This window comes from Dreissena polymorpha, chromosome 3 (genome assembly GCF_020536995.1).
Source record: "Dreissena polymorpha isolate Duluth1 chromosome 3, UMN_Dpol_1.0, whole genome shotgun sequence".
Lineage (NCBI taxonomy): Eukaryota > Metazoa > Mollusca > Bivalvia > Myida > Dreissenidae > Dreissena > Dreissena polymorpha.
Genome location: NC_068357.1, coordinates 111201027 through 111217910, shown reverse-complemented (window position 1 = coordinate 111217910; position 16884 = coordinate 111201027). Strand labels below are relative to the sequence as shown.

Sequence of the window (16884 nt, the reverse complement as noted above, 5' to 3'; positions counted from 1 at the left end):
ATATTAAGAACTTGTAAAGTTATCGCAGGATTCAGAAAAGAGTGACGGACAGACTGACAGACTGACAGACTGACAGACGGACTGACTGACGGAGCGCAAACCATAAGTCCCCTCAGAGGAAACCGGTAGGGGACACTAAGATAAATCGCTGTCTCACTTATAATACGATTACCGAATTATAGCCATGATGGTAGCAGGCTCTTTCGGCCCCAAGCTTTTTCGGCCCAGTCCAGTAAAATTAATTGAAAACCATGATCGTTTTAAAAACTGTTACCAATGTTTGTAATTGTTTTGATTGTTAATTTTTTAATTGAATCGATTGTCGGTTTGTATGTTAAATATTGCATTTCATTAAAAGTTTAAATGATGAGTATTTGTTTCTATCTATAGATAGCGCAATGATCTGAATTTAACCCGGAACCTATACAAAAATAGCTCCCTGATTTAACAGATTTTAAAAGCTTCAACAGGACATGTCAATCGGCTAGTGTAAGGGGAATTAATTTAAAAATTCTTAATTTTCAATTTTAAACGAACTTACGTTCTAAATGCGTGCGTATTAGTTTCAATAAGTCCACAATCCGAGTCCTCGCATAATGGAGCCTATATGCGCTGAAGGACCTCATTAACTCCGAAATAAACCCAATTAATCATAACGAACAGAGGGCAAAAATAGTAATTCACGCATTTATGACATTTTAACACGTCTGTCGGGAGAATTGTAAAAACATCGTCAAAATCATAATGTACTTTAATGTTAGGAACAAAAAAATCTTTGATAGCAAATTTAAACAAGTGATTGCCAAGCAATATGTTCCCCTACCGGCTCCACCATTGTCAGAAATTCCACCATTGTCAGATTTGTTTTAAATTGTATTTGTTGCCATAGCAACCGGAATTTTTGACGTAGGAACAAAATGAAATGACGTGCATAATGTCCATATTGCCATATATCCATGTTTCAAGTTTCATGAAAAAATATGAAGAACTTTTAAAGTTATCACAGGATCCAGAAAAACCACCATTTTCAGCAGTATTTCTAGTCTATTTGTCGCCATAGCAACCAGAATTTTTGACGTAGGAACAAAATGAAATAACGTGCATAATGTCCATATTGCCATCTATCAATGCTTCAAGTTTCATGAAAAAATATTAAGAACTTGTAAAGTTATCGCAGGATTCAGAAAAGTGTGACTGACAGACTGACAGACAGACTGACTGACGGAGCGCAAACCATAAGTCCCCTCCGGTGAAACCGGTAGGGGACAATAAGATATATCGCTGTCTCACTTATATTACGATTACCGAATTATAGTCATGATGGTAGCAGGCTCTTTCGGCCCCAAGCTTTTTCGACCCAGTCCAGTAAAATTAATTGAAAACCATTATCGTTTTACAAACTTTTACCAATGTTTGTAATTGTTTTGATTGTTAATTTTTTAATTGAATCGATTGTCGGTTTGTTTGTTAAATATTGCATTTCATTAAAAGTGTAAATGATGAGTATTTGTTTGATATGTTCAATATTTGTTTTTTTTGTCCGTTATTTAGCAGTTCTTAACGGAATTATTGCACAAACGTATAAAAGGGCAATTATTGTGTTCATTGGTATCATAAATCATTATGCTATCTGTGTTATTCTAAGGCTACTAGTTTTGTTATTGTGCTGTGAAATTTGGTATGATATTGGATATTATTTGTGTTAATCGTAAATAAATTATAACAAACAGTGTAAGTGTACGTGTTTGTGAATTTGTGATGGAGGTTGACGCGTGTTTGTTTTGTAAGAAGGCCATTCGCTCGCTGCAGCATGGCATCACGTGTGACGTTTGTGACCGATGGCAGCAATGCACCTGCAATATAGGTAAGTGTTTATGCAAAGCCTATTGAATATAATGTCTAAAATTTTTCGACAGCCAATAATTGTCAAATATATTCGATTTTCTATTTATGTCCAATTAACACAGACTTCCCCTTGCCCCTCACAAGTTTTAATTTCAGAGTATATTTCTCATCTATAATCTGCATATGTTTCGTTTATACAAATACCAATATACCAATATTAGAAAATTGTATATGGATATCAACAGAATCTATTATAGCCGACCTAGTACGCATACATGTATACTTTTGGTAACAAATACTAACAATTAAATTCTAACTTCTTTCGCGAAATATTGTAAAAATGCTTTTTAAGTGAAAACTGAGATATAGAATGCAAACGTGCAAACATGGATTAATCTTATGGCCTAATTAAAATTTGTTAATCTGGTGACACATGTATTTTACAACCGGATAAAGGTCATAAAACCGGGCATAGGTGCGGTGCTAGTCAATGACTTCACTCGATAATGAAAGACGGGGTCAAATCAAATCAAATAAATTTTATTTTGAGTCGGCAAGACATATAACAAGTAACATAAGCTGCAAAGCTTTTGAACCGACTACACAACACATGTAAACAGTAAAGCATGAGTAAAACAGCTAAAGAGAAAAGTTGAATACATGTTTAAGGGTAAAACACAGATAAAGACAATAATTACATGCAGCATTGAACTGAATTTGACAATAGTAGATCTAGTATATATTCTAGGTCTTTGATAAATTGGTTAACTGTTTTATCAAAACAATAATGCACAAAAAGCTGTACCAGCAGCAGAGTCAGTGTATGACATAATATAATTTCAATAGAATACATAAGCATATCAAAATCATATCAAAGCATTAATAGAAAAAAATAGAATAAAATATTCTAGGACTTTGATATAGGGGCTAAATGTATTATCAACACAATAATGCACAAAAAGCTGGACCTGCAGCAGAGTCAGTGTATGACATAATATAATTTCAATAGAATACAAAAGCATATCAGAAATCATATCAAAGCATAAATAAAAGAAAATAAAATAGGAGGAAATTAAAAACTGTGTAGGAAGCTGCTGATCTAAACCTGCAAGTAGGTCTAAAAACTGCAATAAGACGGCAACGTAAGAAACTGAATTCAAAAAGAAACACAAAAGTGCGACTGATAAAAAAGTGCTTAAGACGAATATCACCTCGAATCAGATTCGAGATTAACTGATCAGCAGCTTTCTCACAACAAAAACAGAATAAAAGCATGGAACAAACTATAAGCAAGCATCAAAATAGAGCAAGAAACAACTAGATGCAAACTATAAGCAAAATAAAATAATAATACATAAGACAAAGCAAAGACAGCAAAAGCAACTAATCACAGTGTGGCATGCAGCTCCAGAGAGAATTGTTCCTAAGTAACTTTACAGGCAGAACATTTACATTATTTGCCATTCCAGTGCATCATAAAGCTTTTGAATTGGTTAAAGTTACTAGCTTTTCTTTAGCTTTCTGGTAAGGCATTTCATAGAGTTGGAGCCGCAAGCCGGAAACTGTAAATACCATACTTAGTAGTCTTGACTTGGGGAATCTCAAGAAGATTGGTATACATGTATATGAAATGATAACGAGATTCACGTTTGATAACCAGGTCATTTAGAACAGGTGGAGATATACTATTTACAATTTTGAATGTTTCAAGGGCCATAACTCTGGTTCTTCTAATATATAGACTAGGCAAATTAGCTTTTGTCAGTAATTGGTCATACGAACTGTTGTAATCGTCATATACAAAGCGATGAGCTCTCTCTTGTATTTTTTCAATTTTGTCTGGGTTGCTTTTAGAGCAGAAATGCCAAGTTAGAGGGCAGAAACTTAAATTTGAGAGGATAAATGAATGGAAGATGGTCAATCTACTGAGACGACAGAGGTTTTTACCTATTCTTTTCAGAATGTTAAGCTGGTTTGCTGCCTTACTATCGATGCTACTTATGTGGTTATCAGAAATTAGGTTTGAGTCTAAATTTACTCCAAGAAGTTTGAAAACATCGTCACATTTAATGTTTGTGTTTCTTATATCGAAATAAGGGTTTTTGGAAGCGGTTCTTTTTCCAATAGCTTTAGCTTGAAACTTGTCGGGAATAGCTTGCATACAGTTAAAAGTTAACCAGTCTATTAGGACATTGATTTCTTCTTGAAGAACTTTAACAAGGTCGTCAAAATTTGTGGAGCAATAGGAAAGTGTGTTATCATCTGCATAATTATAGAGTGTGCCCTTGTGAATAAAATATATCATTAATGAAGACATTAAATAGGACAGGCCTGAGTATGGAGCCTTGAAGCACGCCCTTGATAATATGAGCCCAGGAGCTTACCGAACTACCTATTTTATGTGTTGTTTCCTATGGGATAGATACGAAGTTAAAAGATCAATAGAGTTTTTAGAAAGACCGTGACATATACGTCTGGATAAGAGAATGTCATGGGGCAGGCAGTCAAATGCCTTAGATAGGTCCATCAGAACCGCAGCAACATATTGGTTGGAGTCTAATGCAGATTTCCAATCCTCGACAAGTTTCAAGCGTGTTGTTTGGCATCCATGTCCTTTTCGAAAAGCACATAAAAAGTTATTGAACATTTTTATCAAATTGAATGGTTAGTTGATTAGCCAAAGAAAGTAATTATGTGAATGCTGTCAATAAGAACCATTTTTACTCTGCTTGCTTATGCAATTTAATTGATTATTGTTTTGAAAATTATGAGGTTTGTTGTGTCAATTCACAAGTGAAAGAGTTTATTATTATTATAGTCTCATCCAAAAACATGTATATGTAATAGAAATAAATTTATAGTTTGTTTTATTTTCAAAACCGTCTCAGACTCTTGTATCTAGTCTATAATAACGCCTCATTATGACGACGACATACCTGAAGCGAAAGACAAGATAATCTTTTTCCAATCGAATAATCTTCAAAAAAGATGCAATAATACTGTAATTAACAATATTCCATATTTTTAAAGAGTATCGACCAACATATTTTCAACGATTTATTCAAATAAAAATGGGGCCGAAAAAGCCTTGCAGCTAGAGTTTCACTTCTTTATATTGTACTAAAAAATTGGGCCGAATGAGCCTGAAATTAGGGCCGAATGAGCATGAAAAAAAACGGAGCCGAAAGAGCCGACAACCGTTATGATTGTACATGTACACTATTTAATATTATATGTGACCTATCAGATTCAATAACAATTAACGTAACTACACACATTTATTAGAGCACAAAGATGACCTTACGTCGTTACCAAAATAAAATATTTTATTTAATGCTTTCCGGTGGTTTATAGAGAAATATCAGTGAATTAAAACTGATAATTTCACTGTTTCAAACAGTGAAAATTATCAGTGAGAATTATCGATAATTTTCATTGTTTACTGTGAAATGACGTCATTTTTTTGACAAAATGACGTCATTATCCCAGCAAAATTCGTTAGTTAAACTCTTGAACAATGTATATAAACTGTGAAAAATGCATTAAATAAAAAGAAAATTTGTTGGATTCGGTGGATTATCGACTTTAATTCACTCGTGATCATAGAAAACATATATTTTCACTCGTGGCTGCGCCACTCGTGAAAATATTATTTTCTATGATCACTCGTGAATTAAAATCGATAATCCACCGGATCCAACAAATATCCTCTATAAAATCCGCCGTTGTTGTAAGTGAATTTATTTTATAATTATAATCGTATTGTAGTTTATGGAACACGGTCGGCGTAAAAACTATACAGCGGTAGAAAAAAATCAAATAAATACAATACACCATGACAGAGTCTCTATCCAGGGGGTGGATCGTACGCAAGTAACTGGCGTGGCGTAAGTGAGAAAAATAGAAACTGGTGTTCAAAATGGCGGTTAACGGGTGATTTTTGAATGTTTTGGTCGGAATTTTTGAAAGGTTTGTACATTTACCATATTTATTAGACATTGTCCTTATGCGCAGGATGATCTACTTATATTCATTTAACCTCGGTATAAATCCTGAAGATGCATTATTAATATTTAAAAAGTTATTGAAGACTTTATACGCAAATGCCTCATTGTTTACGATTGACACGGTTCATTTTATGTGCATTTTTAAACCATATATAAGGGTTTCTCAGCAGTTTTCATGGAAAGGTGGACCCAAGAACCATCATAGTTTACCTTGTATCAGCACCAGGATGCTTCCAACAGGCAATCGCAATATATGCATCAAAATTCGAAAATTAAACCCCATTTCAATAACTGGTGAGCACAGTACCCCCACTTTCAGTGATTGGTGTTTATTCAAAAGTCAGAGTACACAGAAAAAAAGAAAACATAATAAAATACGCATGTTTACATTTGCTTTTTAAATAAGTGATGCGTAACTATATTTTGTGAAGTCACAATAAATTGGCATAGAAGAGACATGAACGATATTTTTTTCAATTCACATGCGAACTTATTGGTTGCATTTGTGCACAAATTATTTCGAATGCTCACAAATGGCTTTTATCGTGCGCAAATAATAGTGAATTAGTGCGCACGTATTCACATGTAGGTACACACGCTTACATGCGCGCTTGTAAATGTTTATGTGCGCATGCTTTAAGTTCTGCGTTCGCTCGTTTTGCTTTTTCATTGACCTATTTATCACATGCGCACGTATTGCTTTTTTTTTCGCTCGTATTGCTGTTAATTGCGCACATATTGATATCTCGTGCACATGTTTTCATTGAAAATGCCTTCGTATTTATACACACTTCCGTGCCGCAAGTATTCATTTTAGTCCAAATAATTAGACGTATTATACCGATTACGTCTCAACGGTTTACTATATTTTTCTATTGCAAATTGATTTCAACGTATTTTTCAGTTAGTCTTGTTAATGCATTAAATTATCATTTGTGAGACATAAATGAGAACGATTACCCTTTACATGTGTGAGAAATGTGCAAAAACACCACTTGTGTAAGTGTAGAAAAATGGGTTATTCTTTAACGCAGAATTACTTTGAACTAGATCAAATAACACAAGGGGCTACACATGAGTCATCCTGAATAAATCACGGCAAAAGTATCCAATCATACAGAGAAACAAGTTAATTATAACCGGCCAATGACGTTAAACTATGCAACTTTCAACTTACACAGTGCCAAGCCTATATGGCAACAAACAATGGTAATGTTTTCTGATTTTGGATATCTTTACTTGTTAGTTTTAATTAACCTTTTTCTTATGCCATTAGAACAATATTGTCTATTTTTATGTTCAATAATTTGTGCATGATTATTTTGCGCTGTTATATGAATTTGCAGCTACATGAAGTTTCCGACATGACTTCCTGTCGGAACTATACAAATGACCTAAAACGAAATGAAGTGGATGTATATCATATTTGTAGGAGTAGTATTCACTATTACGTGCGCACGTGAACACATTAGTAATGCGTGCGCAAGTATTTGACAAAAAAAAATACTCATGTGCCCGCTATGCCGTCGTGAAATAGTTTAAACCTTCCAATAACACAAAGAATCCATATCGTTCACATTTTTATTAACTGTAATTCTACACACAGTTAAGACACACTTATTGTTCATGAACAAATGAGTCGCGTTCTGAGAAAACTGGGTTTAATACATGTGCGTAAAGTGTCGTCCCAGATTAGCCTGTGCAGTCCGCACAGGCTAATCAGGGACGACACGTTCCGCCTAAACTTGAGTTTCGGTAAGGAGGGACTTCCTTGAAACTAAAAATACCATAAAAGCGGAAAGTGTCGTCCCTGATTAGCCTGTGCTAATCTTGGACGACATTTTCCGCACATGCATTATGCCCAGTTTTCTCAGAACGCGGCTCAAATATAGAGGGAGTCATTGAATGTGTATTCCACGCAGTCTAGCAACGTCATTTTTATATCTGTGAGACTTAAATCATATATAATAGGAGATTTATTTTATGTGTTATTACAGATGGAATCGTCCAACGGAGATCAAATTCAATACGAAGAGTGCGGTGTTGCATTATCATGTGCATACTCTTTAAAGCGGCACATGCAGCTTCATAGTGATTCCACATACGAGTGCGATTATCCAGAGTGCGGAAAAACATTCAAGTGTAACAAATCTCTGCAGCGTCACACCCGTTCCCACACCGATGGTCCAAAAGTCTGTAGTCAGTGTGGGAAGGAGTTCACAACGACGTATTGGCTTAACAAGCATAAAATGAGATTCACCGAGGCAAGGCATCGAAGTATTCATGTACGGTATGTGCGAAGCCATGTCAGTCGGGATACGCACTTCAACAACATTTGAGTTCACATTCGGATGAAAAAAAATACACATGTGAAATATGTTCGAAGTCATACAAAACCCCATCAATTCTTCGAAAACACAAATGCAGCCCTCCGGACGATGGAGAAGGAAAGCATGCCTGTGCAACATGCACCAAAACATTTCAGACAAGGAGGCTGTTGAAACAGCACATGAATAAGCACGATGCTCCCAAATTTTCTTGCCACGTCTGTGGAAAAATGTTCAAATGGAAGCATTGCATGAAAAATCATGTTAAGCAATGTGGTGTGGAAATAAATAAAGGGTAATTCGAACACTCTTTCTTGTAAAACAACTTTTGCCACTGTTTCACTGTTTACTTTTTCATTATTTTAATTGTTTGTTTTAAAGTTGAGTGACAGTTTTTGTTTAATTAGCGAAATTCCTATTCAAACCAAAAATCACAATTTATCCTTTAATTAATTTGAGCTTTATCGTCGTTTTAATGGTAGTAATCAGGAAATCAACACTGACAGTCTTTTTGAAGTTATTTTTCTCGAGTGTTTTGAAACTTATAGGCTTTCATTATATGACATGTTTTAGGCCATAATTTTGACTGTATTACACATCCGTTCGTTTATAAATAGGATAGGAAAAATAGATTTTAATAATTAAGTTATCACAGTTGATTTTTTAAAAGTTTTTTGTTTACAAGCTGTATGTTCTATATTAAGAGTAGACATTCTGGAAATGAGTGTTTGTTTTTGTTTACACGTAGTTGTTTTTGTTCTTATTTCCCAATATGCACATTCCGATAATATGTGATTTTGTAAATTTGTCTGTGATTATAACACAAGGACACATAGAAAATCAAAAAAACATGTATACATAGTGTTCGGATTTAGGCATATTCATTGTTAATATATTTAAACAGATTTTGTGTTGGAATTCATGCAAAGGTTTTATATAGTATGGATTTTGGTGCTAGTTAAGTTTCATATAAGTGACATAAACCATACATTAATAACGTAATATACTTTTCTAGTCGTTTAAAGTTGGCATGCAGTCTGAGTGTGCTCACATTTTATTGTGATAAATATCCCCCCCCCCCCCCCTCCGAACCGCTGTGATTATCATTACAAATAGTAATGTGATTTTATGTTTCATTATTATTACATTCGTAAATAGTAACACAGTGTGTGTTAATACCGAGGGTCGTGTTATGAGAAAACTGGCCATAATGCATGTGCGTAAAGTGTCCCAGATTAGCCTGTGCAATCCGCACGGCTAAACAGGGACGACACTTTCTGTCTGAATTGGATTTTTTCTAAGAAGAGAATTCATTTAAACGAAAAATGTGATAAAAGCCGAAAGGTTCGTCCCTGATTAGCATGTGCGGACTGCAAAGGCTAATCTGTGACGACACTTTACGCACATGCATTAAGCCCAGTTTTCTCAGAACGCGGCTCCCGTGTCTCTAGTCATTTTACATTTATTTGAATTTATTTTGAATCATTATTTAAATGTTAATAAACGTAACAATAAATATAGTACATTTTATTACGTCTTATTTGTATGGAACAGTTCATGTGTGTTATATTATACACATTCATGCATTCATGTAAAACACAAACATGAACAGTTTTACCAGCAATTCAATTTATAAAGAAAAAAACGTTAATATTTATAGTTCGCTGTACTTGTCACGCGGATTTAAGCCACAAAACGGGTAATACAACTTTTACCGTGTCACACAAATATTAGTTACTTTAAATCTCATACTGATCAACATTCCGAGAACACTTTAAATAAGAAAACACGCCTCGTTGACTTTTGTTATTTGTCTCTGTTGCAAATTATCTGACAAAGCTTTTCCATGATTTCCGGGAGACAAATATTGTTCCCAGATTGGTTTAAAGGGACTATGATAACTAAAGTGTATACATAGATATAACAATGTAAGGAATAAAATATAGAAATACTCCTTTTTACTTAGACAAGTCTTAACCAAAAATAGCGCAATACCAAATGGTAAATGTTAAATTTAAACAACAAAATCACTGAAAATGCCTTTATAAATAAATACAAAACAGATTTCAGCATCATGGTTCATTAACCAAGGACAATTGTGAAGTTACCTATAAACACATATATCAAGTGTGGGTTATTCTCCATTTGCTATTTGCGGAGATAAGTTGTTTGGAGAAAAAATGAGGGGTCATATTCCATAATGATATTAATCATTACGTCATTATTACTTGTTCAAATCTTCAGGGTTGTACATTTACTTTCCAAATAGGCAAAAAACCAATACGTTTTCATTTTATCACCTAAAATTGTCATGAGGCTGAAATTGTAATGTATAACAATTACATGTTCTTACTCGTTTCAGCCTGATATGCATTTTTCCACGTTAAGATTAAGAATAAAATATAAATCTGTATGCTACTGGTTTACAACAGGCATCGTTCCTGAAGTTTAATCATACCCAATCTGACCCTCACAAAAAGATATTGAAAAATGTTGCCTTTTTATGCAATACGTATAGTTGTTCTGTTATACTAACACTTGCTTAGCAGTCTTGTGTTCACCCTGGGCAGGTAAGCAACTTACAAAAATATGTTTTAACATAAATATTATTATATTACATTCGACAATACCTTAACAAACACATATCTGACTATTTTACAAGACAATTATTTATAAATTTAGTACGGTTATATAAAATGTTGACATTTCAGAAAAGGGTAAAGATTAAACAACTCGTATTTTAAAATAATGTCATGTTAAAATACTGCTAACATGAAATGATATCCGTTGCATAACTTATTCTTTGCTTATACAAAATAATTTATGTATGATTAAAACAACATTGTCAATATGAATCCTCTTTTAATGTCAAAGTCACTTTAATCCTGCTATTATGAAAAGAGCATTATTTGTTTTATTTAGAGTTCGTTTAAATCATTAGATGAAATTCCAAGTCTTAAAGAAGGTAGTATTTTTGATTCATTAACTTTGAAGTGTTCCCGTATCGACTGAACCCCTTTCGGAATTCCACCGAGGTTGCTTATTGTTCCCTTCTTTCCTCTGTGCGGAGCCCTTATGTCAAACTCATGGTTTCTGAAACATAAGTGTTTGTAGCATAGAGAGAGAAATCCAAAAATGCAATTAAACTTAAATAATGTGTTATGATGTTCCCGAAGGAAGATAGATGTATATAGTCTTTGCACCGTCTGTCGGTCTGTACATCTGCCCATAATTGTGTTTCCGGTCCATATCTTTGTTATTAATCTATGAATTTTAAATCAACTTGGCACACATGTATAGCACAGAATAATTGTCACGCGCAATTCCCAGATCTCTATCACAAAGGTCAATGTCACAATTATCCTGTCTATGTCATAATTAATAATTTTGCATTGATAGGCGCGTCCTGTCTATATCTTTTCCATTAATGGATGGATTTTAAAATAACCTGACTCAAATGCAAAAGAACAGTATAGCGAAATGTCGCGCGGAAGATCCAGGTACCTACGTCATAGGTCAAAATCACACTTAGACTGTCAAGGTGATATATCATGAGTGTGCTTTTATAGGTATATCCAGTCCATATATTTGCTATTAATGTAATAATTTAAATAACATTGTCAGAAAAGTCGCTCACAGCCCCTGTCTCAAAGATCAAGGCACGCTTAGACTTTTAAGGAGTGTGCATTAATAGGTGTGTCCGGTCCGCATGCTTGTCATTCATCAATGGAATTGAAATAGCTTGGAACAAATTTGAAGCGCAGAGAGAAAAAAAGTCGTGCGTACGACTCATGTCCATTTCTCTTATGTCATCGGGGCCATGTGTCATCCTCTGGAGACAGTTCTTGTTTTGTTCGTCTTTTTAATTTAACATTGAAAGACGTTTCATTCAATATAACAATTGAAGCATTTAGAGATAAATAAACAAAAAGTGTTTGTTATACCGAACAACAATTCGTGTTATCCTCGACGAGTCCAATGCAGTGTGGCTACTGTCAGTTTCAGTCGGACGCATCTCCTCCGTGACGTCATCAGGCGTCTCGTAGCGGCGTGCTTTGGCTGTCTTCATCCGAAACGAACTGGAATTAAAATTATGTTTAATGAAATATTTGCAAAACACTTTTATTTTATTGTTCTTTCTAATTACATTATTCTCATTTTGTAAACTGATTATGAATGCATATACTGAAGCACAGATATATGTAAAGTTGTCACTATCTTCGAACTTGTCATAACTATACGATATACTTGTCAGTTATGTATTGCACATTCTGTTTCTAGACTTTTGTATAAACAAATCAGTAACAGTTTTAAATACATAATCTAGTTGAGACACAAATACGCCTTATGTTCATAAAGATGTTGAATGCACCTTAAAAATGTTAAGAACGATCAACGTTTTTGTAATCAAGTGAATGCTAATTCAATCGTATTTTAAAATGGGCTATATGGCTAATTGATATTAAACGTCGATAACCGCGGGCTCGATTTCAAATTGACAAAACATTATGTTATTTCTGTGGTCTACATTTAGATTAACAAATATTTGTTTTTGTATTATTTAAAATTATGTAAAATAATTATAATATTATATATGTGTACATACCGACCAGGCTTTAATCGCATAGCATGCAGCTGAGAGATCTTGCCCATATCTGATGCAAGCATAGCACCGGAAGGAACGCCGTTACTATTTGATGCCCTTTCGGCAAGTTCACCCATAAAGTTCTCTGCCACTAGTGTAGAAACTGACCGCCAGTTGTAGGCACTTCCTTTTACCAGTCTGTATAGTAGTATATGGGCATCTATGCTACAAACAAGCCCTTCGAACGTTACTCTGGGGATCCCTTTCACGTACTGAGAAGGTGGAGGAAATGCGGCGAAGTCATACCTGTTCATCAACCATGCTTTTAGTTTGAGTGATCTTACACACCTTTCAAAAGCTGGAATACCTGGCTGATCTTCAGCCTCGTGCCACTGACGCAAAATTTTACAAAAGTGCGCTTCAATGTCGTGACCACCCCTAAGCAGTTCCTCTTGCACATCTTCCGCAAACATTGTTCTAACGAAAGGGTCACTTTGTTGATGTAATATTTTTCCGTCGTCTCTTACCTCTAACATTGCTGGGCGAAGATAAGTTTTTCCACTCTGAGCTACCTGTTTCCAAGGATCAATTTTTACATCACCAAGTCCATTTTTGATCAGCTTTGACTTCAGATTTGTACGGATGTGCGTCCCATCCATTACCTTTACTTCCAATTGCTGACGCTCGCCAGAAAATTCCGGTGAATATAAGGGAAAAAATGATGTACTTTTAGGAAACGTCTCTGTGCGAACATTGTCCTGGTCCTGTTCAAGAAGGACCTCTTCTGATACGTGCGAATTATTAAGCCATTCACTCTTTTTCGTTGGCCAAATACATCTTGCAAACGATATTGCTACAGCTTCTTTCGGGTATTCTTTTTTTCTAAGACATTTCAGACAAAGTGAATGTAACGAAGGTATACAACGATGTTTGTTTCTTATGCTTTTAACTTGTGAAAGATTAGATTTTACACCTATCGAAGAGCACAGCATTACAATTTTTTCTCCTTTAGGAAGAGTTTTGCGGATAACAATCCCGACATCTGATAATTTGATTGAAAGATAATGAATTATTGAATTCAGCTCGTCATGATTAAAGACGTTTTTCATTAACTCTGGTGACTTTAATAGTGTCTCAATAAATGTGACATCAGTCTCGTGCCATTTTTTTCGTTTAGTGTTCTGAAGAACTTTCAAAATGTTTTCATAATCGCAATAATCAAGTGTTATAACTGCTTCCTTAGCAACACGGTGTGTATCTTCCTCTGAGTTAAGTACAATAGTTGACTGTTTGCGTGCATATTCTTTCTCGTTATTGGAACCACCTGTCTCAGAATCACTGTCTTTGCTGGTTGAAATATCATTAGACTCACCGGATGAGTGTCCTACACTTCTAAGAACTTCTATAACCTCATCATCAAAACCCACAGCATCTTCCATGCTTATGGTATCGGAACAATCTGCTGTATTTGAAGCATGTTCATTTGACCTATTGTTTTGTTTCAAAGTCGCAACAGCTGTTACAATAGGCGGACATAATTCGTTTGAATTATGAACAGCAAAGAATTGTCGGATTGTTTGCAATTCACCGTTAGCCCTTACTTCCGCCTCTGTTACTAGCTCATATGTCGGGAGTCGGAACATGTCATCGATATGATCGATAATTTGTGACTTCGTCATTTTTGTAATGTCGGACCATATCTGTCTTTGCAATGCGAATAAAGACAGGGGCTTATCATCGCTGCCGTAGTCTTTAAGTTTGAAAAATTGGCCATCAAAAGTTATACAAGGCATATGTATGTCGAATTTCTTGCATTCGTTCAGCACTTTGTCCAGTATTCTCCTACTTGTAGGAATAGTCAAACTATACCCTTTATACAGGTATGCAATGGGTATGCCATGGCCCAGTTCCCGGTGCCAAAGTCTATTCATGTCACTAAGGAGGTACACGAGTACCTCAGAAGCTATCGGCTTCTGATATTGATACGCTTCGTTCAATAGTTTTATTGCTTTATGAGCATTTTCAATCAGGTCGTTTATGTCGTTCAAACATTGTGTTACGTTTGTGACATCACTTTGCTGGCGATAGTACATGTCATGCTCATCAATATCTTGTTCATTTCTCGGAAACGAATTTGATAATATGGAGGGAAATTCACCAAGGAATTCGGCTTCGTCAGCAACTTCTTTGATTTGCGATTTCAACGTTTTAGCACGTTCAGAGAGTTTTTTTGGCTTCATAGGCACGTCTGCATAATATACATCAATGACTTCATCAATCACTGACGTGACCAAATCAGGTTTAGGCTTCAAACGAAACACGGTGGTTGATTCCTTGGACCAACTTATGTAAATGTGTTCTTCAGCACGTAGGACGTTTGTTTCAAGCAGACACTGGATAATGTGTCTTTCTTTTGGTTTGTAAAACACGGGTGTATTTCCGACAAATTCACTGCAAGGACATTTAATTTCGACTGATACTATCTTATCATTGCATCGAAGCGCTCCGTCTGGAGAAATAACCATTACATGCGTACTTTGTTTATCTCTAATAATGTGTGCTCCTACCTCATAAAAAGTAAAGTTAGGATAAAACACTGGCATTATTTTTCCAACAATCGTGGCTATTGCGTTTATTTCATTGGTAGATCCGTGGTTCATTGCCAATTTAGAAGCTTCCGAAACCTCCTTTGTAATGGGCTTTGCACAAAACTTCGACTCAAAGAAGTATTTTTGCACCTTCAAAGTGTTTAAACCAATACTATCATGAGCAACACTTCCAGTTACTTTTACCGAATCACGCAATGTAAACCACTCAGGTGATCTTTGTTTAATATATTCGGTAGGTAATTCTTCTTTCTCAAGTTTATTTCGCATTTCTCTGTAATTGGGTTGTACTGTTAAGTTACATAAGTCTTTCTTGTACAAATATCCTACATTATTAACTATGGAACATGCACTAGATATGCCATCTATCGTGTCAAGCAGGCCTTTCATACAAATGCGAAGCTGATACATAACTGTTTTCATTTGTTACATACGAACTTATACTTTCCACCATTCGTTTCCTTCAATTTCTTGTCAACAGACTTAAGATACACTGCCTTTTTAGAATATGCTATGCGTAGATCTTTAATGACACTGCTTATTGCACTAATTGCTTTTGTACTAGATTCAACATATTGCAGTCTAGTGTTGTCATTGTAGATTTGCATTATATCAGCTTTTCCAGAATCTAAAATCTGTTGAAGAAAATGCTTGTATTGTTCAATTACCATCAATATTTAATCTTGATGTTTTTTTATGTCACACAATTTCGGAGGATCTCTCTGATCTAGCAAATAGACATCTGCTGACTGTGGAATTATCTTTTTGCCATCGAACATCACGGTGAATGAACAATCTTTCATTGCATTTCCATATGCACATATATTATCCGTCAGAATTCCTGGATCAACACTGTCCTTTACCAATATACCTTTTGGTTGATATTCGCGCAGTTGGAAATCCGATGGTACCGGTAGGTTAATGTCAGACTCCTCGGGGTCGTAGTAACCCAGGTCACTGTGGTGTTCATTAACCCTTCCTTCATGGGTAAATTCTCGCATATCCCTGATAAACTGTCCTCCAAGTAATCGTTTTCCGGTCCAGAAAAACTCCTTTGTTTCTTCGGAATACCGCATAGAAGAGGTATTCGAACAATCATACCATTTCAGTGTATCGTCAAATAATTTATATGATAAAGAAGATGTGGAAAACTTTCCCTCTGCTACAAGACGCCTTAGTCTTTCAATGGTCATATCTAAATTTTGATTTTTGAGTTCCACAAAACACGAATTATTTTCAGTGTCATAGTGGTATTCATTTTTGTCATGTTTGCCGAATAGCAATTGCTTTTTTGTAGATTTAAGTTGATTTGTTTTCTGCGCCAAAGGGGATTTAAGAAAAGTATCACTAGCTTGGTGTTTTGGTGAAAGGAAACGTTTCCGCTTTGAAGATGTCGGTGTATAGTTAACCTTTTTTGCATAAAAAACGGGTGATTTAACAACGCATAGTCGTTTTGCCGCAGGTGACTTAATAGGCGTTTTGGTTCGATCAGATTTTACAACATTGCATTTCGA

The 16884-nt window shown here is 35.1% G+C and overlaps 1 protein-coding gene across 1 annotated transcript; it reads right to left on the bottom strand.

Annotated features, from left to right (window-relative positions):
* Window positions 1-10990: 10990 nt before the first annotated feature.
* Window positions 10991-13576, bottom strand: LOC127874954 (uncharacterized). Its single transcript, XM_052419659.1, has 3 exons — window positions 12786-13576; window positions 12124-12258; window positions 10991-11272 (listed from the first exon to the last, which is right to left on the bottom strand). Exons 1-3 carry the CDS (start codon window positions 13421-13423, stop codon window positions 11098-11100), a joined length of 948 nt encoding a protein of 315 aa, XP_052275619.1. The 5' UTR covers window positions 13424-13576; the 3' UTR covers window positions 10991-11097.
* Between the last annotated feature and the right edge of the window lie 3308 nt (window positions 13577-16884).